At 43.6% G+C, this 26,399-nt stretch overlaps 1 protein-coding gene across 1 annotated transcript in view; it reads right to left on the bottom strand.

Annotated features, from left to right (window-relative positions):
* Window positions 1–5,819: 5,819 nt before the first annotated feature.
* Window positions 5,820–26,399, bottom strand: part of vipr1b (vasoactive intestinal peptide receptor 1b) — a 244,545-nt gene continuing 223,965 nt past the window's right edge. The window contains exons 5-8 of the mRNA XM_052517592.1: window positions 18,197–18,294; window positions 12,597–12,729; window positions 6,216–6,369; window positions 5,820–5,884 (exon numbers count right to left, since the gene is read on the bottom strand). Coding sequence (XP_052373552.1) covers window positions 5,820–5,884; window positions 6,216–6,369; window positions 12,597–12,729; window positions 18,197–18,294 — 450 coding nt within the window. The remainder of the gene's footprint in view (window positions 5,885–6,215; window positions 6,370–12,596; window positions 12,730–18,196; window positions 18,295–26,399) is intronic.

Genomic DNA, 26,399 nt, shown 5'->3' with positions numbered 1-26,399 from the left:
CGAGAGAGCCCCAGCAAGCCAGTGACTCAGCCCCCGTAACAGGGTTAGAGGCAGAGAATCCCAGTGGAAAGAGGGGAACCGGCCAGGCAGAGACAGCAAGGGCGGTTCGTTGCTCCAGAGCCTTTCCGTTCACCTTCCCACTCCTGGGCCAGACTACACTCAATCATATGACCCACTGAAGAGATGAGTCTTCAGTAAAGACTTAAAGGTTGAGACCGAGTTTGCGTCTCTGACATGGGTAGGCAGACCGTTCCATAAAATGGAGCTCTATAGGAGAAAGCCCTGCCTCCAGCTGTTTGCTTAGAAATTCTAGGGACAATTAGAGGCCTGCGTCTTGTGACCGTAGCGTACGTGTAGGTATGTACGGCAGGACCAAATCAGAGAGGTAGGTAGGAGCAAGCCCATGTAATGCTTTGTAGGTTAGCAGTAAAACCTTGAAATCAGCCCTTGCTTTGACAGGAAGCCAGTGTAGAGAGGCTAGCACTGGAGTAATATGATCAAATTTTTTGGTTCTAGTCAGGATTCTAGCAGCCGTATTTAGCACTAACTGAAGTTTATTTAGTGCTTTATCCGGGGTAGCCGGAAAATAGAGCATTGCAGTAGTCTAACCTAGAAGTGACAAAAGCATGGATTAATTTTTCTGCATCATTTTTGGACAGAAAGTTTCTGATTTTTTGCAATGTTACGAGATGGAAAAAAAGCTGTCCTCGAAATGGTCTTGATATGTTCTTCAAAAGAGAGATCAGGGTCCAGAGTAACGCCGAGGTCCTTCACAGTTTTATTTGAGACGACTGTACAACCATTAAGATTAATTGTCAGATTCAACAGAAGATCTCTTTGTTTCTTGGGACCTAGAACAAGCATCTCTGTTTTGTCCGAGTTTAATAGTAGAACGTTTGCAGCCATCCACTTCCTTATGTCTGAAACACATGCTTCTAGCGAGGGCAATTTTGGGGCTTCACCATGTTTCATTGAAATGTACAGCTGTGTGTCATCCGCATAGCAGTGAAAGTTTACATTATGTTTTCGAATAACATCCCCAAGAGGTAAAATATATAGTGAAAACAATAGTGGTCCTAAAACAGAACCTTGAGGAACACCGAAATGTACAGTTGATTTGTCAGAGGACAAACCATTCACAGAGACAAACTGATATCTTTCCGACAGATAAGATCTAAACCAGGCCAGAACTTGTCCGTGTAGACCAATTTGGGTTTCCAATCTCTCCAAAAGAATGTGGTGATCGATGGTATCAAAAGCAGCACTAAGGTCTAGGAGCACGAGGACAGATGCAGAGCCTCGGTCCGATGCCATTAAAATGTCATTTACCACCTTCACAAGTGCCGTCTCAGTGCTATGATGGGGTCTAAAACCAGACTGAAGCATTTCGTATACATTGTTTGTCTTCAGGAAGGCAGTGAGTTGCTGCGCAACAGCCTTCTCTAAAATCTTTGAGAGGAATGGAAGATTCGATATAGGCCGATAGTTTTTATATTTTCTGGGTCAAGGTTTGGCTTTTTCAAGAGAGGCTTTATTACTGCCACTTTTAGTGAGTTTGGTACACATCCAGTGGATAGAGAGCCGTTTATTATGTTCAACATAGGAGGGCCAAGCACAGGAAGCAGCTCTTTCAGTAGTTTAGTTGGAATAGGGTCCAGTATACAGCTTGAAGGTTTAGAGGCCATGATTATTTTCATCATTGTGTCAAGAGATATAGTACTAAAACACTTGAGCGTCTCTCTTGATCCTAGGTCCTGGCAGAGTTGTGCAGACTCAGGACAACTGAGGTTTGGAGGAATACGCAGGTTTAAAGAGGAGTCCGTAATTTGCTTTCTAATAATCATAATCTTTTCCTCAAAGAAGTTCATGAATTTATCACTGCTAAAGTGAAAGTCATCCTCTCTTGGGGAATGCTGCTTTTTAGTTAGCTTTGCCACAGTATCAAAAAGGAATTTCGGATTGTTCTTATTTTCCTCAATTAAGTTAGAAAAATAGGACGATCGAGCAGCAGTAAGGGCTCTTCGGTACTGCACGGTACCGTCCTTCCAAGCTAGTCGGAAGACTTCCAGTTTGGTGTGGCGCCATTTCCGTTCCAATTTTCTGGAAGCTTGCTTCAGAGCTCGGGTATTTTCTGTGTACCAGGGAGCTAGTTTCTTATGAGACATTTTTTTAGTTTTTAGGGGTGCAACTGCATCTAGGGTATTGCGCAAGGTTAAATTGAGATCCTCAGTTAGGTGGTTAACGGATTTTTGTCCTCTGGCGTCCTTGGGTAGGCAGAGGGAGTCTGGAAGGGCATCAAGGAATCTTTGTGTTGTCTGTGAATTTATAGCACGACTTTTGATGTTCCTTGGTTGGGGTCTGAGCAGATTATTTGTTGCAATTGCAAACGTAATAAAATGGTGGTCCGATAGTCCAGGATTATGAGGAAAAACATTAAGATCCACAACATTTATTCCATGGGACAAAACTAGGTCCAGCGTATGACTGTGACAGTGAGTGGGTCCAGAGACATGTTGGACAAAACCCACTGAGTCGATGATGGCTCCAAAAGCCTTTTGGAGTGGGTCTGTGGACTTTTCCATGTGAATATTAAAGTCACCAAAGATTAGAATATTATCTGCAATGACTACAAGGTCTGATAGGAATTCAGGGAACTCAGTGAGAAACGCTGTATATGGCCCAGGAGGCCTGTAAACAGTAGCTATAAAAAGTGATTGAGTAGGCTGCATAGATTTCATGACTAGAAGCTCAAAAGACGAAAACGTCATTTTTTTTTTTGTAAATTGAAATTTGCTATCGTAAATGTTAGCAACACCTCCGCCTTTGCGGGATGCACGGGGATATGGTCACTAGTGTAGCCAGGAGGTGAGGCCTCATTTAACACAGTAAATTCATCAGGCTTAAGCCATGTTTCAGTCAGGCCAATCACATCAAGATTATGATCAGTGATTAGTTCATTGACTATAATTGCCTTTGAAGTAAGGGATCTAACATTAAGTAGCCCTATTTTGAGATGTGAGGTATCATGATCTCTTTCAGTAATGACAGGAATGGAGGTGGTCTTTATCCTAGTGAGATTGCTAAGGCGAACACCGCCATGTTTAGTTTTGCCCAACCTAGGTCGAGGCACAGACACGGTCTCAATGGTGATAGCTGAGCTGACTACACTGACTATGCTAGTGGCAGACTCCACTATGCTGGCAGGCTGGCTAATAGCCTGCTGCCTGGCCTGCACCCTATTTCATTGTGGAGCTAGAGGAGTTAGAGCCCTGTCTATGTTGGCAGATAAGATGAGAGCACCCTCCAGCTAGGATGGAGTCCGTCACTCCTCAGCAGGTCAGGCTTGGTCCTGTTTGTGGGTGAGTCCCAGAAAGAGGGCCAATTATCTACAAATTCTATCTTTTGGGAGGGGCAGAAAACAGTTTTCAACCAGCGATTGAGTTGTGAGACTCTGCTGTAGAGCTCATCACTCCCCTAACTGGGAGGGGGCCAGAGACAATTACTCGATGCCGACACATCTTTCTAGCTGATATGCACGCAGAAGCTATGTTGCGCTTGGTGATCTCTGACTGTTTCATCCTAACATCGTTGGTGCCGACGTGGATAACAATATCTCTATACTCTCTACACTCGCCAGTTTTAGCTTTAGCCAGCACCATCTTCAGATTAGCCTTAACGTCGGTAGCCCTGCCCCCGGGTAAACAGTGTATGATCGCTGGATGATTCGCTTTAAGTCTAATACTGCGGGTAATGGAGTCGCCAATAACTAGAGTTTTCAATTTGTCAGAGCTAATGGTGGGAAGCTTCGGCGTCTCAGACCCCGTAACGGGAGGAGTAGAGACCAGAGAAGACTCGGCCTCTGACACCGACCCGCTGCTTAATGGGGAAAACCGGTTGAAAGTTTCTGTCTGCTGAATGAGCGACACCGGTTGAGCGTTCCTACAGCATTTCCTTCCAGAAACCGTGAGAAAGTTGTCCGGCTGCGGGGACTGTGCCAGGGGATTTATACTACTATCTGCACTTACTGGTGGCACAGACGCTGTTTCATCCTTTCCTACACTGAAATTACCCTTGCCTAACGATTGCGTCTGAAGCTGGGCTTGCAGTACAGCTATCCTCGCCGTAAGGCGAACACAGCGGCTGCAATTAGAAGGCATCATGTTAATGTTACTACTTAGCTTCGGCTGTTGGAGGTCCTGACGAATCGTGTCCAGATAAAGCGTCCGGAGTGAAAAAGTTGAGGAAAAAATAAATATATGAACGGTAATTAAAAAGTGAAACCCGTAAAGTTGTCAGGTAGCAAAATAGGTTGGCAACAAAACGCACAGCAATTCGAAAACAAGCCTGCAAGTTGCGACCGGAAATGACGTCAATTACAACCACTCCAGTACCCCTGCAGAAATTATGAGATTTCTGTGGTTTGAATTTGGCGCCCTCTATTTTCACTGGTAGTTGTCATATTGATCCCGGTATCGGGATTGCAGCCATTTAAACTCCATTTTTATGGAATGGTCTGCCAACCCATGTGAGAGACGCAGACTCGGTCTCAACCTTGAAGTCTTTATTGAAGACTCATCTCCTCAGTAGGTCCTATGATTGAGTTAGTCTGGCGCAGTGTGTGAACGGAAAGGCACTGGAGCAACAAACTTCCCTTGCTGTCTCTGCCTGGCCCGTTCCCCTAACCCTATTACGGGGGCTGAGTCACTGGCTTACTGGTGCTCTTCCATGTCGTCCCTAGGTGGGGTGCGTCACTTGAGTGGGTTGAGTCACTGACGTGATCTTCCTGTCTGGGTTGGCGCCCCCCCCTTGGGTTGTGCCGTGGCGGAGATCATTGTGGGCGATACTCGGTTTTGTCTCAGGATGTTAAGTTGGTGGTTGAAGATATCCCTCTAGTGGTGTCGGGGCTGTGCTTTGGCAAAGTAGGTGGGGTTATATCCTGCCTGTTTGGTCCTGACTGGGGGTATCGTCGGGCAGGGCCACAGTGTCTCCTGACCACTCTTGTCTCAGCCTCCAGTATTTATGCTGCAGTAGTTTATGTGTCGGGGGGGTAGGGTCAGTCTGTTATATCTGGAGTATTTATCCTGTCTTATCTTATGTACTGTGTGTATTTAAGTATGCTCGCTCTAATTATCTCTCTATTTTCTCTCTTTCTTTCTCTCTTTCACTCTTTCTCTCTCTCGGAGGACCTGAGCCCCAGGACCATGCCTCAGGACTACCTAGCCTGATGACTCCTTGCTGTCCCCAGTCTACCTGGCCGTACTGCTGCTCCAGTTTCAACTGTTCTGCCTGCGGCTATGGAACCCTGACCTGTTCACCGGATGGGCACCCTGTCCCATACCTGCTGTTTTCAACTCTCTAGAGACAGCAGGAGCGGTATTGATACTCTGAATGATCGGCTATGAAAAGCCAACTGACATTTACTCTGAGGTGCTGACTTGTTGCACCCTCGACAACCACTGTGATTATTATAATTTGACCCTGCTGGTCATCTATAAACATTTGAACATCTTGGTCAAGTTCTGATATAATCTCCACCCGGCACAGCCAGAAGAGGACTGGCCACCCCTCAGCCTGGTTCCGCTCTAGGTTTCTTCCTAGGTTCTGGCCTTTCTAGGGAATTTTTCCAAGCCACCGTGCTTCTACACCTGCATTGCTTGCTGTTTGGTGTTTTTAGGCTGGGTTTCTGTACAGCACTCTGTGACATCAGCTGATGGAAGAAGAGCTATATAAATACATATGATTGATTACAGCGGCAAGTCCCATGAGTCACATGCTGAGGAGAGGACAAGAATTAGACCCCACATGTCGGAGAGCTGTTCTTACCCCACGTCATTATAGTAGGCCTTCGCCACACCCCAAGCTGTGATGAAGATGGTTGGCCCTCCTGCAGGAGATAAGCACACACCCAATCAATGTCTGGTCAAGCCAAACCCAGAATATAGACAGACAAACTTACCCAAACTTGCCAATCAGACAGACATGCAGACAGACAAACTCATCACCAGCCAGCCAGTCAGACAGACAGACAGCCAGCCAGACAGACAAACTTACACCAGCCAATCAGACAGACAGACAGACAGACAGACAGACAGACAGACAGACAGACAGACAGACAGACAAATACAATTACCCCAGCCAATCAGACAGACAGACTCACACCAGCCAATCAGACAGACACACTCACCCCAGCCAATCAGACAGGGAGCCACACTCACCCCAGCCAATCAGAATGTAGTACCAGAAGTACTTTCTCTCAGAGAAGAAGGAAACGGCCAAAAGGGCGCGGAGATACAGGCCTTCCACCAGCAGCCAGAAGAAGCTGGCCATTATACAGTACTGGAAGAAGACCATCACCGCCTTGCAGCCAACCTGAAAACACAGAGAGATATACAGTATCAGTCCACCTATTAACACAGAGATATACAGTATCAGTCCACCTGACAGAGATATACAGTATCAGTCCACCTGACAGAGATATACAGTATCAGTCCACCTGACAGAGATATACAGTATCAGTCCACCTGACAGAGATATACAGTATCAGTCCACCTGACAGAGATATACAGTATCAGTCCACCTGACAGAGATATACAGTATCAGTCCACCTGACAGAGATATACAGTATCAGTCCACCTGACAGAGATATACAGTATCAGTCCACATATTAACACAGAGATATACAGTATCAGTCCACCTGACAGAGATATACAGTATCAGTCCACCTGTCAGAGATATACAGTATCAGTCCACATATTAACACAGAGATATACAGTATCAGTCCACCTGACAGAGATATACAGTATCAGTCCACATATTAACACAGAGATATACAGTATCAGTCCACATATTAACACAGAGATATACAGTATCAGTCCACCTGTCAGAGATATACAGTATCAGTCCACCTGACAGAGATATAAATATCAGTCCACATGACAGAGATATACAGTATCAGTCCACCTGACAGAGATATACAGTATCAGTCCACCTGACAGAGATATACAGTATCAGTCCACCTGACAGAGATATACAGTATCAGTCCAACTGACAGAGATATACAGTATCAGTCCAACTGACAGAGATATACAGTATCAGTCCACCTGACAGAGATATACAGTATCAGTCCACCTGACAGAGATATACAGTATCAGTCCACCTGACAGAGATATACAGTATCAGTCCACATATTAACACAGAGATATACAGTATCAGTCCACATATTAACACAGAGATATACAGTATCAGTCCACCTGACAGAGAGATAAATATCAGTCCACCTGACAGAGATATACAGTATCAGTCCACCTGTCAGAGATATACAGTATCAGTCCACATATTAACACAGAGATATACAGTATCAGTCCACCTGACAGAGATATACAGTATCAGTCCACATATTAACACAGAGATATACAGTATCAGTCCACCTGACAGAGATATACAGTATCAGTCCACATATTAACACAGAGATATACAGTATCAGTCCACATATTAACACAGAGATATACAGTATCAGTCCACCTGTCAGAGATATACAGTATCAGTCCACCTGACAGAGATATAAATATCAGTCCACATGACAGAGATATACAGTATCAGTCCACCTGACAGAGATATACAGTATCAGTCCAACTGACAGAGATATACAGTATCAGTCCACATATTAACACAGAGATATACAGTATCAGTCCACATATTAACACAGAGATATACAGTATCAGTCCACCTGACAGAGAGATAAATATCAGTCCACCTGACAGAGATATACAGTATCAGTCCACCTGTCAGAGATATACAGTATCAGTCCACATATTAACACAGAGATATACAGTATCAGTCCACCTGACAGAGAGATAAATATCAGTCCACCTGACAGAGATACACAGTATCAGTCCACCTGACAGAGATATACAGTATCAGTCCACCTGACAGAGATATACAGTATCAGTCCACCTGACAGAGATATACAGTATCAGTCCACCTGACAGAGATATACAGTATCAGTCCACCTGTCAGAGATATACAGTATCAGTCCACATATTAACACAGAGATATACAGTATAAGTCCACCTCACAGAGATATACAGTATCAGTCCACATATTAACACAGAGATATACAGTATCAGTCCACCTGACAGAGAGATAAATATCAGTCCACCTGTCAGAGATATACAGTATCAGTCCACCTGACAGAGATATAAATATCAGTCCACCTGACAGATATATACAGTATCAGTCCACCTGACAGAGATATACAGTATCAGTCCACCTGACAGATATATACAGTATCAGTCCAACTGACAGAGATATACAGTATCAGTCCACCTGACAGAGATATACAGTATCAGTCCAACTGACAGAGATATACAGTATCAGTCCACCTGACAGAGATATACAGTATCAGTCCACCTGTCAGAGATATACAGTATCAGTCCACCTGACAGAGATATACAGTATCAGTCCACATATTAACACAGAGATATACAGTATCAGTCCACCTGACAGAGATATACAGTATCAGTCCACCTGACAACACACATAGATATAAAGATTCTGATGCTCAAAAAGCTCTACAGCTGCACCATCGAGAGGATCCTGACCAGTTGCATCACCGCCTGGTATGGCAACTGCTCGGCATCTGACTGTAAGGCGCTGCAGAGGGTAGTGAGTACATCACTGGGTCCAAGCTTCCTGCCATCCAGGACCTATATATATACTCTGCAGTGTCAGAGGTGTCAGAGTGTCAGAGGAAAGCCCCAAAAATTGAGAGAGCCTCCAGTCAGCCATGTCAAAGACTGTTTTCTCTGCTACCGCACGGCAAGCGGTACCGGAGCACCAAGTCTAGGTCCAAAAGGCTCCTCAACAGCTTTTACCCCTAAACCATCAGACTGCTGAACAACTAATCAAATGGCCACTGGACTATTACATTGACCCCCCCACCTCCATTTGTTTAGTACACTGCTGCTACTCTCTGTTTATTAACTATACATAGTAACTTCACCCCTACCTACATGTACTCTCTGTTTATTATCTATACATAGTCACTACCTACATGTACACTCTGTTTATTAACCATGCATAGTCACTTCACCCCTACCTACATGTACTCTCTGTTTATTAACCATGCATAGTAACTTCACCCCTACCTACATGTACTCTCTGTTTATTATCTATGCATAGTAACTTCACCCCTACCTACATGTACTCTCTGTTTATTATCTATGCATAGTCACTACCTACCTAGTCTCAGCCTCCAGTATTTATGCTGCAGTAGTTTATGTGTCGGGGGGCTAGGGTCAGTTTGTTATATCTGGAGTACTTCTCCTGTCCTATTCGGTGTCCTGTGTGAATCTAAGTGTGCGTTCTCTAATTCTCTCCTTCTCTCTTTCTTTCTCTCTCTCGGAGGACCTGAGCCCTAGGACCATGTCCCAGGACTACCTGACATGAGGACTCCTTGCTGTCCCCAGTCCACCTGGCCATGCTGCTGCTCCAGTTTCAACTGGCCTGGGCCCTAGGACCATGCCCCAGGACTACCTGACATGATGACTCCTTGCTGTCCCCAGTCCACCTGGCCATGCTGCTGCTCCAGTTTCAACTGTTCTGCCTTACTATTATTCAACCATGCTGGTCATTTATGAACATTTGAACATCTTGGCCACGTTCTGTTATAATCTCCACCCGGCACAGCCAGAAGAGGACTGGCCACCCCACATATGCTCTCTCTAATTCTCTCTTTCTTTCTCTCTCTCGGAGGACCTGAGCCCTAGGACCGTTCCCCAGGACTACCTGACATGATGGCTCCTTGCTGTCCCCAGTCCACCTGACTGTGCTGCTGCTCCAGTTTCAACTGTTCTGCCTTATTATTATTCGACCATGCTGGTCATTTATGAACATTTGAACATCTTGGTCATGTTCTGTTATAATCTCTACCCGGCACAGCCAGAAGAGGACTGGCCACCCCACATAGCCCGGTTCCCCTCTAGGTTTCTTCCTAGGTTTTGGCCTTTCTAGGGAGTTTTTCCTAGCCACCGTGCTTTTACACCTGCATTGTTTGCTGTTTGGGGTTTTAGGCTGGGTTTCTGTACAGCACTTTGAGATATCAGCTGATGTACGAAGGGCTATATAAATACATTTGATTTGATTTGATTTGATGTACACTGCTGCTACTCTCTGTTTATTAACTATGCATAGTCACTACCTACATGTACACTGCTGCTACTCTCTGTTTATTAACTATGCATAGTCACTACCTACATTTACAAATGACCTCGACTAACCTGAACCCCGCACATTGAACCGGTACAGGTACCCCCTGTATATAGCCTCATTACTAACCTGAACCCCACACATTGAATCGGTACAGGTAACCCCTGTATATAGCCTCATTACTAACCTGAACCCCGCACATTGAATCGGTACAGGTAACCCCTGTATATAGCCTCATTACTAACCTGAACCCCACACATTGAATCGGTACAGGTAACCCCTGTATATAGCCTCATTACTAACCTGAACCCCGCACATTGAATCGGTACAGGTAACCCCTGTATATAGCCTCATTACTAACCTGAACCCCACACATTGAATCGGTACAGGTAACCCCTGTATATAGCCTCATTACTAACCTGAACCCCGCACATTGAATCGGTACAGGTAACCCCTGTATATAGCCTCATTACTAACCTGAACCCCACACATTGAATCGGTACAGGTAACCCCTGTATATAGCCTCATTACTAACCTGAACCCCACACATTGAATCGGTACAGGTAACCCCTGTATATAGCCTCATTACTAACCTGAACCCCACACATTGAATCGGTACAGGTAACCCCTGTATATAGCCTCATTACTAACCTGAACCCCACACATTGAATCGGTACAGGTAACCCCTGTATAGAGCCTCATTACTAACCTGAACCCCACACATTGAATCGGTACAGGTAACCCCTGTATATAGCCTATGTATTGTTATTTTATTGGGTTACTTTTTATTATTTTTTACTTTAGTTTATTTGGTAAATATTTTTTTAACACTTTCTTGAACCGCACTGTTGGTTAAGGGCTTGTAAATAAGCATTTCACAGTAAGGTCTACACTGTTGGTTAAGGGCTTGTCAGTAAGCATTTCACAGTAAGGTCTACACTGTTGGTTAAGGGCTTGTAAGTCAGCATTTCACAGTAAGGTCTACACTGTTGGTTAAGGGCTTGTCAGTCAGCATTTCACGGTAAGGTCTACACTGTTGGTTAAGGGCTTGTCAGTCAGCATTTCACAGTAAGATCTACACTGTTGGTTAAGGGCTTGTCAGTCAGCATTTCACAGTAAGGTCTACACTGTTGGTTAAGGGCTGGTCAGTAAGCATTTCACAGTAAGGTCTACACTGTTGGTTAAGGGCTTGTCAGTCAGCATTTCACAGTAAGGTCTACACTGTTGGTTAAGGGCTGGTCAGTAAGCATTTCACAGTAAGGTCTACACTGTTGGTTAAGGGCTTGTCAGTAAGCATTTCACAGTAAGGTCTACACTGTTGGTTAAGGGCTTGTCAGTAAGCATTTCACAGTAAGGTCTACACTGTTGGTTAAGGGCTTGTCAGTCAGCATTTCACAGTAAGGTCTACACTGTTGGTTAAGGGCTTGTCAGTAAGCATTTCACAGTAAGGTCTACACTGTTGGTTAAGGGCTTGTCAGTCAGCATTTCACAGTAAGGTCTACACTGTTGGTTAAGGGCTTGTCAGTAAGCATTTCACAGTAAGGTCTACACTGTTGGTTAAGGGCTTGTCAGTCAGCATTTCACAGTAAGGTCTACACTGTTGGTTAAGGGCTTGTAAGTAAGCATTTCACAGTAAGGTCTACACTGTTGGTTAAGGGCTTGTCAGTAAGCATTTCACAGTAAGGTCTACACTGTTGGTTAAGGGCTTGTCAGTCAGCATTTTACAGTAAGGTCTACACTGTTGGTTAAGGGCTTGTAAGTAAGCATTTCACAGTAAGGTCTACACTGTTGGTTAAGGGCTTGTAAGTAAGCATTTCACAGTAAGGTCTACACTGTTGGTTAAGGGCTTGTAAGTAAGCATTTCACAGTAAGGTCTACACTGTTGGTTAAGGGCATTTCACAGTAAGGTCTACACTGTTGGTTAAGGGCTTTTCACAGTAAGGTCTACAATGTTGGTTAAGGGCATTTCACAGTAAGGTCTACACTGTTGGTTAAGGGCATTTCACAGTAAGGTCTACACTGTTGGTTAAGGGCTTGTAAGTAAGCATTTCACAGTAAGGTCTACACTGTTGGTTAAGGGCTTGTCAGTAACCATTTCACAGTAAGGTCTACACTGTTGGTTAAGGGCTTTTCACAGTAAGGTCTACACTTCGGCGCATGTGAAAAATAAAGTTTGATTTGATTTGAGAAGTGTTTGAAATACAGACATGTTCAACAAGATGGATTATAATGTCCTTATACGTTTATAATTATAATTTATTTACGTTTATGATTATAATGTCCTTATACGTGGAGGTTTTTCTCTATTTAAACACTGTCTCCTGAGGTTGGTACAATTAACACACACACATATACTTACACACACCCACAGACACGGGCTGTGTACTTACGGATCCTGGGGAGCAGTTGTCAACCTCTCCGACCTGGTACAGAACCACATCCTTCGTAAACACAGCGATGGCCTTCAAGATGAATGACACAAACAGGTGCATGTGGATGTAGTTCCTAGTGCAGTGGAGTTTCCTAGGGGAGACACACACGACATGTCACATCCAGTGTAACTTCCACTGTCTATGGAATTGAGAAATGGAGAAACAATGACCACTAATCGATGAATGAATGAAATACTAATGAAATCTTTTGGTTCTCTGACACTGTGGAGGGATACGGAGGGAGAACAAAGCATTTTCTCAATCCTCAATAACCACCATGACAATGGAAAGGATTTCTAAAGAGCTTATCGAAACACAGTGAGATACTGAAGCATGTGGATTTATAAATGAGCTTTCAGCCAACAGCTTCAACAGAAGCCTCACTATCTCACAGTCTGAAGGTCTGTGGTGTGTAATGACTGAAGCATAGATGACCCAAAGCAGAGTGATGCTTAGTAGTGATGAATGAGGTTGCATCCCAAATGGCACCCTATTCTCTATAGGTCCTGGTCAAAAGTAGTGCACTACATAGGGAATAGGGCCTTGTCTAAAGTATTGCACTATTTTAGGAATAGGGCCCTGGTCAACAGTAGTGCACTACATAGGGAATAGGGCCTTGTCTAAAGTATTGCACTATTTTAGGAATAGGGCCCTGGTCAACAGTAGTGCACTATATAGGGTTATAGGGCCCTGGTCAACAGTAGTGCACTATATTGGGTTATAGGGCCCTGGTCAACAGTAGTGCACTACATAGGGAATAGGGCCTTGTCTAAAGTATTGCACTATTTTAGGAATAGGGCCCTGGTCAACAGTAGTGCACTATATAGGGTTATAGGGCCCTGGTCAACAGTAGTGCACTATATAGGGAATAGGGCCCTGGTCAACAGTAGTGCACTATATAGGGAGGCATTTGGGATGTACCTTGGTGTTCCTTTCCTCTAACACCCTGAATCAGCCAATTGGAAGCCTGGGATGATTAGGTGGCCATGGTATGAGGGCCAGCTTGGGAATTTATCCAGGACACCAGGGTTAACACCCATATTCCATGTGATCTTTAGTGACCACAGCGAGTCATGACACCCGTTTAACGTCCCATCTGAAAGGCGGCACCCTACACAGAGTAACAACCCCAATCTTTTTTTTTTGACCCGAAGAAATAGTGCCTCCTACTGGCCCTCCAACACCACTTCCAGCAGCATCTGGTCTCCCATCCAGGGACCGACCAGGACCCACAATGCTTAGTTTCAGAGGCAAGTCAGCAGAGGGATGCAGGGTGGTATGCAGCTGGCTAACAGCTGTAGCCATGAAGTGTTTTGAAAGGCTGGTCATGGGTCACATCAACACCATTATCCCAGAAACCCTAGACCCACTCCAATTTGCATACCGTACCAACAGATAAACAGATGAAGCAATCTCAAATGCACTCTACACTGCCCTCCCCTACCTGGACAAGAGGAGCACCTATGTGAGAATGCTGTTCATTGACTACAGCTCAGCGTTCAACACCATAGTACCCTCAAAGCTCATCACTAAGCTAAGGACCCTGGGACTGAACACCTCCCTTTGCAACTTGATCCTGGACTTCCTGACGAGCCGTCCCCAGGTGGTAAGGGTAGGCAACAACACATCCACCCGGCTGACCCTAAACACGGGGGCCCCTCAGGGATGCGTGCTTAGCCCGCTCCTGTACTCCCTGTTCACACACGACTGCGTGGCCAAGTACGACTCTTAGACCATCATTAAGTTTGCCGACAACATGACGGTGGTAGGCCTGATCACTGACAACAATGAGACAGCCTATAGGGAGGAGGTCAGAGAATTGGCAGTTTGGTGCCAGGTATCAGCAAGACAAAGGAGCTGATTGTGGACTACAGGAAATGGAGGGCCGAGCACGATTCGACGGGCCTGCAGTGGAGCGGGTCGAGAGCTTCAAGTTCCTCGGTGTCCACTAAAGATTAATCATGGTCCACAAACAACAACACAGTCGTGAAGAGGGCAAGCCAACGCCTCTTCCCCCTCAGGAGGCTGAATAAATTTGGCCTGGGCCCCCAGATCCTCAAAAAGTTCTAGAGCTGCACCATTGAGAGAATCTTGAGTGGCAGCATCACCGCCTGGTATGGAAATTCCTTGGTATCCGACTGCATGTAGCTACAGAGGGTAGTGCGTACCGTCCAGTACATCACAGGGGCCGAGCTCCCTGCAATCCAGGACCTTTATGCCAGGCGGTGTCAGAGCAAGTCCCCAAAAAATTGTCAACGTCATCCAAGCCATAGACAATTCTCTCTGCTTTCGCACAGCAAGCATTACCAGTGCACCCGGTCAGGAACTAACAGGACCCTAAACAGCTTCTAACCCCAAGCCAGAAGCGAAACAAAACTTATGAAATAAATCACTACTGGACGTAAATCACTACTGGATGTCCTGCATTGTCTATTATCTATCCTTTACCCCTACTGACAGTATACTGCTGTTACTGTCTATTATCTATCCTTTACCCCTACCTACAGTATACTGCTGTTACTGTCTATTATCTATCCTTTACCCCTACCTACAGTATACTGCTGTTACTGTCTATTATCTATCCTTTACCCCTACCTACAGTATACTGCTGTTACTGTCTATTATCTATCCTTTACCCCTACCTACAGTATACTGCTGTTACTGTCTATTATCTATCCTTTACCCCTACCTACAGTATACTGCTGTTACTGTCTATTATCTATCCTTTACCCCTACCTACAGTATACTGCTGTTACTGTCTATTATCTATCCTTTACCCCTACCTACAGTATACTGCTGTTACTGTCTATTATCTATCCTTTACCCCTACCTACAGTATACTGCTGTTACTGTCTATTATCTATCCTTTACCCCTACCTACAGTATACTGCTGTTACTGTCTATTATCTATCCTTTACCCCTACTTACAGTATACTGCTGTTACTGTCTATTATCTATCCTTTACCCCTACCTACAGTATACTGCTGTTACTGTCTATTATCTATCCTTTACCCCTACCTACAGTATACTGCTGTTACTGTCTATTATCTATCCTTTACCCCTACCTACAGTATACTGCTGTTACTGTCTATTATCTATCCTTTACCCCTACTGACAGTATACTGCTGTTACTGTCTATTATCTATCCTTTACCCCTACCTACAGTATACTGCTGTTACTGTCTATTATCTATCCTTTACCCCTACCTACAGTATACTGCTGTTACTGTCTATTATCTATCCTTTACCCCTACCTACAGTATACTGCTGTTACTGTCTATTATCTATCCTTTACCCCTACCTACAGTATACTGCTGTTACTGTCTATTATCTATCCTTTACCCCTACCTACAGTATACTGCTGTTACTGTCTATTATCTATCCTTTACCCCTACCTACAGTATACTGCTGTTACTGTCTATTATCTATCCTTTACCCCTACCTACAGTATACTGCTGTTACTGTCTATTATCTATCCTTTACCCCTACCTACAGTATACTGCTGTTACTGTCTATTATCTATCCTTTACCCCTACCTACAGTATACTGCTGTTACTGTCTATTACCTATCCTTTAACCCTACCTACAGTATACTGCTGTTACTGTCTATTATCTATCCTTTACCCCTACCTACAGTATAGTGCTGTTACTGTCTATTATCTATCCTTTACCCCTACCTACAGTATACTGCTGTTACTGTCTATTATCTATCCTTTACCCCTACCTACAGTATACTGCTGTTACTGTCTATTACCTATCATTTACCCCTACCTACAGTATACTGCTGTTACTGACTATTATCCTTTACCCCTACCTACAGTATACTGCTGTTACTGTCTATTACCTATCCTTTACCTCTACCTACAGTATACTGCTGTTACTGTCTATTATCTATCCTTTACCCCTACCTACAGTATACTGCTGCTACTGTCTATTATCTATCCTTTACCCCTACCTACAGTATACTGCTGTCACTGTCTATTATCTATCCTTTACCCCTACCTACAGTATACTGTTGTTACTGTCTATTATCTATCATGTTGTCTAGTCACTTTGTTATTTTCTACTTCCTGTATATAACCATGTTATTTTCTACTTTCTGTATATAACCATGTTATTTTCTACTTCCTGTATATGCACATTGGTCTCCTCCCTGCAGTTCTCATCCCTGATTTTAGTCCTCACCATATTTACAATGTGCAGGGATACTGGAGTGATGGACGTAGAGATGTAAAGGTGATTAGACATCAGGATACATGATAGACAGAGTAGCGGCAGTGCAGTTTCTATGATGAATGTATGTGAGTGGGTTTGTGTAGAGTCAATATGAATGTGTGTGAGTGGGTTTGTGTAGAGTCAATATGAATGTATGTGAGTGGGTTTGTGTAGAGTCAATATGAATGTATGTGAGTGGGTTTGTGTAGAGTCAATATGAATGTATGTGAGTGGGTTTGTGTAGAGTCAATATGAATGTATGTGAGTGGGTTTGTGTAGAGTCAATATGAATGTATGTGAGTGGGTTTGTGTAGAGTCAATATGAATGTATGTGAGTGGGTTTGTGTAGAGTCAATATGAATGTATGTGAGTGGGTTTGTGTAGAGTCAATATGAATGTATGTGAGTGGGTTTGTGTAGAGTCAATATGAATGTATGTGAGTGGGTTTGTGTAGAGTCAATATGAATGTATGTGAGTGGGTTTGTGTAGAGTCAATATGAATGTATGTGAGTGGGTTTGTGTAGAGTCAATATGAATGTATGTGAGTGGGTTTGTGTAGAGTCAATATGAATGTATGTGAGTGGGTTTGTGTAGAGTCATTTGTGGGGTGCATTTGATAATGGTCGTCTATGGATCTGTTTTAATCTCTGCTCAACCCAACACCCCACGGTTTACCACACTAGTTACCACCTGAAGATACTCAATAAGACTATAGTAGGTAGTTACCACCTGAAGATATTCAATAAGACTATAGTAGGTAGTTACCACCTGAAGATACTCAATAAGACTATAGTAGGTAGTTACCACCTGAAGATACTCAATAAGACTATAGTAGGTAGTTACCACCTGAAGATACTCAATAAGACTATAGTAGGTAGTTACCACCTGAAGATATTCAATAAGACTATAGTAGGTAGTTACCACCTGAAGATACTCAATAAGACTATAGTAGGTATTTACCACCTGAAGATACTCAATAAGACTATAGTAGGTAGTTACCACCTGAAGATACTCAATAAGACTATAGTAGGTAGTTACCACCTGAAGATACTCAATAAGACTATAGTAGGTAGTTACCACCTGAAGATACTCAATAAGACTATAGTAGGTAGTTACCACCTGAAGATACTCAATAAGACTATAGTAGGTATTTACCTGAAGATACTCAATATGACTATAGTAGGTAGTTACCACCTGAAGATACTCAATAAGACTATAGTAGGTAGTTACCACCTGAAGATACTCAATAAGACTATAGTAGGTAGTTACCACCTGAAGATACTCAATAAGACTATAGTAGGTATTTACCTGAAGATACTCAGTATGACTATAGTAGGTATTTACCTGAATATACTCAGTATGACTATCGATGTGATGAGGGAGATCAGGGAGATGCTGTGTCCAACAGTATAACCAATTTTCACCTGCCAGAAGAAGTTCCCCTGAGAAACACACACAACAAACAATAGTTCATTTTATTATTCACATTTCCAACATACATGATCTCCTGCTGCGCTAGGATCCAAGGATTTAGCCAGGAGTTGATGGACACAGTGTTTAGCCAGGAGTTGATGGACACAGTGTTCAGCCAGGAGTTGATGGACACAGTGTTTAGCCAGGACTTGATAGACAGTGTTTAGCCAGGAGTTGATAGACACAGTGTTTAGCCAGGAGTTGATAGACAGTGTTTAGCCAGGAGTTGATAGACAGTGTTTAGCCAGGAGTTGATAGACAGTGTTTAGCCAGGAGTTGATAGACAGTGTTTAGCCAGGAGTTGATAGACAGTGTTTAGCCAGGAGTTGATAGACAGTGTTTAGCCAGGAGTTGATAGACAGTGTTTAGCCAGGAGTTGATAGACAGTGTTTAGCCAGGAGTTGATAGACAGTGTTTAGCCAGGAGTTGATAGACAGTGTTTAGCCAGGAGTTGATGGACAGTGTTTAGCCAGGAGTTGATAGACAGTGTTTAGCCAGGAGTTGATAGACAGTGTTTAGCCAGGAGTTGATAGACAGTGTTTAGCCAGGAGTTGATAGACAGTGTTTAGTCAGGAGTTGATAGAGTGTTTAGTCAGGAGTTAATGGACAGTGTTTAGCCAGGAGTTGATAGACAGTGTTTAGCCAGGAGTTGATAGACAGTGTTTAGCCAGGAGTTGATGGACAGTGTTTAGCCAGGAGTTGATGGACAGTGTTTAGCCAGGAGTTGATAGACAGTGTTTAGCCAGGAGTTGATAGACAGTGTTTAGCCAGGACTTGATAGACAGTGGCTTCCACTAAGATGTCAACCGTCTTTAGAAACTAGAATGAGGATTCTACTATAAAGGAGGGGCTCATGAGACCTCTTTGAGTCAGTGGTCTGGCAGAGAGCCTTGGTCTCATGACGCACGCTCCCGACAGAGTTACCTCTCGTTCCAGTGCTTTTCTGAAGACAAAGGAATTCTCCTGTTGGAACATTATTGATGTTTTATGTTAAAAACACCTTACCGATTGATTCCATACATCGTTTGACATGTTTCTAAAGGACTGTAACGGAACTTTTTGAGTTTTTGTCTGGATGAAGTGCCTGCGCCTCATGAAGATGGATTAATGGGCTGAACACGCTAACAACAAGTGGCTATTTGGACATAAATGATGCAACTTTATGGAACAAATCAGTAATTAATTGTCGAACTGGGATTCCTGGGAGTGCCTTCTTCTCCTTGGCTGGAAAAATGGCTGTGTTTTTTCGACTTGGCGGTGATCTAACATAATCATATGTTGTGCTTTAGCTGTAAAACTTTTTTGAAATCAGACACAATGGGTAGATTAACAAGATGTTTGTCTTTCATTTGCTGTATTGGACTTGTTAATGTGTGAAAGTTACATATTTCTAAAAAATAGTTTTGAATTTCGCGCACTGCCTTTTCAGCGGAATGTTGTTGAGGGGTTCCGCTGCGCTAGAAAGGGTAAGAGGGATATAAACAGGTGTGACTATAATCGAAGAGAATTATCTTGGTACATAATGTGGTCGGCATTTGATTGTAAGGAATTCTAGGTCAGGTGAACAAAAAGTCTTGAGTTCCTGTATGTTGTTATGATTACACCATGAGTTGTTTATCATAAGGCATACAACCCCGCCCTTCTTCTTACCAGCGAGATGTTTGTTTCTGTCAGCGCGATGCGTGAAGGAAGCGGGTGTCTGTACAGACACTGATAAGTGAGCCATGTTTCAGTGAAACAGAAAATGTTACAATCTCTGATGTCTCTCTGGAAGGGAACTTGTGCCCTAATTTCATCTACCTTGTTGTCTAGAGATTGGAAATTGGCGAGTAATATGCTCGGAAGCGGTGGATGGTGTGCTCGCCCTCTAAGTCTCCTGCAGCGACCCGTTGTTTTGGGTCAGCCTCTGGGATAAGATCCCATGTCCAGAGTGGAGGTCCGACCGAAGGATCCGCTTCGGGAAAGTCGTATTCCTGGTCATAATGTTTTATATCCAATAGTTCTTCCCGGCTGTATATAACACTTGAGATTTTATGGTCAACAATGTAAGAAATAATACATGAAAAAAAAAATACTGCATGGTTTCCTAAGGACCTGAAGCGAGGCGACCATCTCTGTCGGCACCTTGATAATAGTCCTCTACCCTTTAGCTCAGTGCGGATGTTGCCTGTAATCCATGGCTTCTGGTTAGGGTATGTACGTATGGTCACTGTGGGGATGACGTCATTGAATCCAGTGACTGATGTGTGTCACGAATCCCGCTTCCTGAGTCTGTGTTTGCCTGTGTTTCTGTCCTGGAGTGTGTGTCCGGTGTCCTGGAACGCACCCTGTCTGGTTGCTGGGCGAATTAGCTTGTTGGGAGATCGATGTTCACCCGCACCTGTATCCCATCAGTAATCTGCACACCTGTCCTGATCATCACCTCTCCCCTTCAAAAGCTCTGACCTGACATCCATTCCCTGCCGGATCGTTAGCCATGAACAGTATGTTGTGCCATAGTATCAGCCTCAAGTTGGATAGAATTTGTTTTGTTGTTTTTTACGTATTGCTTGCCTTAAACTTACCTCCGTTTGTTCTGTCTTCAGTTACTCACCCGGATCATTTACCCCATTCCCGCCTGGTCGTCGGAGGATTCCGCTACCCCATTGGATCCACCTATTTACTCCCATCAACTCACCACCGCTGCCCGCTATGCCACCTGGATATATCTACCCATTCACATTCACTTGTAAATAAATACTCACCTTCTTCCTACTCTCCTTGTCCTGGTCTGCTTCTGGGTTCGATTTTGAAAGAATGTGACAATGTGGTGTACTCCTCAATGCAATCGGAAGAATCCCTGAACATATTACAGACTGTGCTAGAAAAATAGTCCTGTAGCTTAGCATCTGCGTCACCTGACGACTTCCTTATTAAGCATTTCACTAATACTTCCTGCTTTCGTTTTTGCCTGTAAGCAGGAATCAGGAGGATAGAATTATTGTCAGATTTGCCAAATGGAGGGCGAGGGAGAGCTTTGTACTCTTCTCTGTGTGTGGAGTAAAGGTGGTCTAGAGTTTCCCCCCCCCCTGGTTGCACATTTAACATGCTGGTAGATATTAGGTAAAACGGATTTAAGTTTCCCTGCATTAAAGTCCCCGGCCACTAGGAGCACCGCCTCTGGATGAGCGTTTTCTTGTTTGCTTTTTGCCTTATACAGCTCGTTGAGTGTCGTCATAGCGCAGGATCAGTTTGTGGTGGTAAATAGAGAACTATGAAAAATACAGATGAGAACTCTCTCGGTAAATAGTGTGGTCTAAAGCTTATCATGCGATACTGTACTCTACCTCAGGCGAGAAAAACCTTGAGACTTCCTTAATACACCCCTTGAAGCAGCTGTTCAATCTTGCCGATGGACTGAAAACCCAGCCAGCTGTATGTTATCTATGTCGTCGTTCAGCCACTACTCGGTGAAGTATAAGATATTACAGTTTAATGTCCCGTTGGTAGGATAGTCTTGATCGGAGCTCATCCATTTTGTTATCCAATGATTGCACGTTGGCTAATAGGACTGATGGTAGAGGGGGGGATTACTCACTCGCCGTCAGATCCTTACAATGCACTCCGATCTAGGACCCCGATACCTCCGTCTCTTCTTCGTGCAAATGACAGGGATTTTGTGTGTCATTCATGCGAATGACAATAGCACAATTGATGAGGAGCCCGTAAAACGGCACACAGCTCCATCATGTATTTGTACGTTTTATGTGGGCCCCAGGAAGAGTAGCTACTGCATGTGCAATAGCTAATGAGTATCTTAAATAACTATGCCTCCCTGGCCTTCCTGACGGGCCACCCTGAGGTGGTGAGGGTAGACAACAACACATCTAATACGCTGATCCTCCACACGGGGTCCCCTTAGGGGTGCTTAGTCCCCTCCTGTACTTCCTGGCTGCGCATAACTCCAACACCATTATTAAGTTTGGTGGATAATGGTAAGCCTGATAACAGACGACGATGAGACGGCCTATAGGACAACAATCTCTCCCTCAACGTCAGCAAGACAAAGGAGCTGATCGTGGACTACAGGAAATGGAGGGCCAAGCATGCCCCCATTCACATCGACGGGCTGCAGTGGAGCAAGCCAAGAGCATCAAGTTCCTCGGTTTCCACATCACTAAGGAACTGTCATGATCCAAACACACCAACAAAGTCGTGAAGAGGGCACGACAACGCCTCTTCCCCTCAGGAGGTTGAAAAGATTTGGCATGAGCCCTCAGATCTTCAAAAAGTTCTACAGCTGCACCATTGAGAGAATCTTGACTGGCTGCATCACCACTTGATATGGCAACTGCTTGGTACTACAGAGGGTGGTGCGTATGGCCCAGTACATCACTGGGGTCGAGCCCCCTGCCATCAATGAAATCTATACCAGGCATTGTCAGAGGAAGGCCCTAAAAATAGTCAAAGACTTCAGCCACCCAAGTCATAGACTGTTCTCTCTGCTACCGCACAGCAAGCGATACCGGAGCGCCAAGTCTGGGACCAAAAGGCTCCCTAACAGTTTATAATCTATCCCCAAGCCATAAGACTGCTGAACAGTTAATCAAATGGCTACCCGACTATAATAATAATAATATATGCCATTTAGCAGACGCTTTTATCCAAAGCGACTTACAGTCATGTGTGCATACATTCTACGTATGGGTGGTCCCGGGAATCGAACCCACTACCCTGGCGTTACAAGCGCCATGCTCTACCAACTGAGCTACAGAAGGACCACTATATACATTGACCCCCTTTTTTTTGCACTGACTCTCTTGTGTTGGCTCTATGCCCCCTCACTGGACCCAAACACTCACACACACTACACTGACTCTCTAACACACACTCACACATACTACACTGACTCTATAACACACACTCACACATATTACACTGACTCTATAACACACACTCACACATACTACACGGACTCTCTAACACACACTCACACATACTACACTGACTCTATAACACACACTCACACATACTACACTGACTCTATAACACACACTCACACACACTACACTGACTCTATAACACACACTCACACATACTACACTGACTCTATAACACACACTCACACACACTACACTGACTCTATAACACACTCACACACACTACACTGACTCTCTAACACACACTCACACACACTACACTGACTCTATAACACACACTCACACACACTACACTGACTCTATAACACACTCACACACACTACACTGACTCTATAACACACACTCACACAAACTACACTGACTCTATAACACACACTCACACATACTACACTGACTCTATAACACACACTCACACATACTACACTGACTCTATAACACACACTCACACATACTACACTGACTCTATAACACACACTCACACAAACTACACTGACTCTATAACACACACTCACACATACTACACTGACTCTATAACACACACTCACACACACTACACTGACTCTCTAACACACACTCACACATACTACACTGACTCTATAACACACACTCACACACACTACACTGACTCTCTAACACACACTCACACATACTACACTGACTCTATAACACACACTCACACATATTACACTGACTCTATAACACACACTCACACATACTACACGGACTCTCTAACACACACTCACACATACTACACTGACTCTATAACACACACTCACACATACTACACTGACTCTATAACACACACTCACACACACTACACTGACTCTCTAACACACACAGTATTTGCAGTTATACTGAACTCCATCTGCAATTATACTACATTGTACAGCAGTTATACTGCTCTCCATCTGCAATTATACAGCAGTTATACTGCACTCCATCTGCAATTATACTGCATTGTACAGCAGTTATACTGCACTCCATCTGCAATTATACTGCATTGTACAGCAGTTATACTGCACTCCATCTGCAATTATACTGCATTGTACAGCAGTTATACTGCTCTCCATCTGCAATTATACTGCATTGTACAGCAGTTATACTGCACTCCATCTGCAATTATACTGCATTGTTCAGCAGTTATACTGAACTCCATCTGAAATTATACTGCATTGTACAGCAGTTATACTGCACTCCATCTGCAATTATACTGCATTGTTCAGCAGTTATACTGAACTCCATCTGAAATTATACTGCATTGTACAGCAGTTATACTGCACTCCATCTGCAATTATACTGCATTGTTCAGCAGTTATACTGAACTCCATCTGAAATTATACTGCATTGTACAGCAGTTATACTGCTCTCCATCTGCAATTATACTGCATTGTTCAGCAGTTATACTGCTCTCCATCTGCAATTATACTGCATTGTACAGCAGTTATACTGCACTCCATCTGCAATTATACTGCATTGTACAGCAGTTATATTGCACTCCATCTGCAATTATACTGCATTGTACAGCAGTTATACTGCACTCCATCTGCAATTATACTGCATTGTACAGCAGTTATACTGAACTCCATCTGCAATTATACTACATTGTACAGCAGTTATACTGCTCTCCATCTGCAATTATACAGCAGTTATACTGCACTCCATCTGCAATTATACTGCATTGTACAGCAGTTATACTGCACTCCATCTGCAATTATACTGCATTGTACAGCAGTTATACTGCACTCCATCTGCAATTATACTGCATTGTACAGCAGTTATACTGCACTCCATCTGCAATTATACTACATTGTACAGCAGTTATACTGCACTCCATCTGCAATTATACTGCATTGTACAGCAGTTATACTGAACTCCATCTGCAATTATACTGCATTGTACAGCAGTTATACTGAACTCCATCTGCAATTGTACAGCAGTTATACTGCACTCCATCTGCAATTATACTGCATTGTACAGCAGTTATACTGCACTCCATCTGCAATTATACTGCATTGTACAGCAGTTATACTGAACTCCATCTGCAATTATACTGCATTGTACAGCAGTTATACTGAACTCCATCTGCAATTATACTGCATTGTACAGCAGTTATACTGCACTCCATCTGCAATTGTACAGCAGTTATACTGCACTCCATCTGCAATTATACTGCATTGTACAGCAGTTATACTGCACTCCATCTGCAATTATATTGCATTGTACAGCAGTTATACTGCACTCCATCTGCAATGATACTGCATTGTACAGCAGTTATACTGCACTCCATCTGCAATTATACTGCATTGTACAGCAGTTATACTGCACTCCATCTGCAATTGTACAGCAGTTATACTGCACTCCATCTGCAATTGTACAGCAGTTATACTGCACTCCATCTGCAATTGTACAGCAGTTATACTGCACTCCATCTGCAATTATACAGCAGTTATACTGCACTCCATCTGCAATTATACTGCATTGTACAGCAGTTATACTGCACTCCATCTGCAATTATACTGCATTGTACAGCAGTTATACTGCACTCCATCTGCAATTATACTGCATTGTACAGCAGTTATACTGTACTCCATCTGCAATTGTACAGCAGTTATACTGCTCTCCATCTGCAATTATACTGCATTGTACAGCAGTTATACTGCACTCCATCTGCAATTATACTGCATTGTACAGCAGTTATACTGCTCTCCATCTGCAATTATACTGCATTGTACAGCAGTTATACTGAACTCCATCTGCAATTATGTGGTCCTTCTGTGGCTCAGTTGGTAGAGCATGGCGCTTGTAACGCCAGGGTAGTGGGTTCAATCCCGGGACCACCCATACGTAGAATGTATGCACACATGACTGTAAGTCGCTTTGGATAAAAGCGTCAGCTAAATGGCATATATTATTATTATTAATTATACTGCATTGTACTGCAGTTATACTGCACTCCATCTGCAATTATACTGCATTGTACAGCAGTTATACTGCTCTCCATCTGCAAGTATACTGCATTGTACAGCAGTTATACTGCATTCCATCTGCAATTATACTGCATTGTACAGCAGTTATACTGCACTCCATCTGCAATTGTACTGCATTGTACAGCAGTTATACTGCACTCCATCTGCAATTATACTGCATTGTACAGC

The sequence above is a fragment of the Oncorhynchus keta genome, unplaced genomic scaffold (genome assembly GCF_023373465.1).
Source record: "Oncorhynchus keta strain PuntledgeMale-10-30-2019 unplaced genomic scaffold, Oket_V2 Un_scaffold_8670_pilon_pilon, whole genome shotgun sequence".
Lineage (NCBI taxonomy): Eukaryota > Metazoa > Chordata > Actinopteri > Salmoniformes > Salmonidae > Oncorhynchus > Oncorhynchus keta.
The sequence above is the reverse complement of the archived record's forward strand: the minus strand, read 5'-3'. Positions and strand labels throughout refer to the sequence as shown.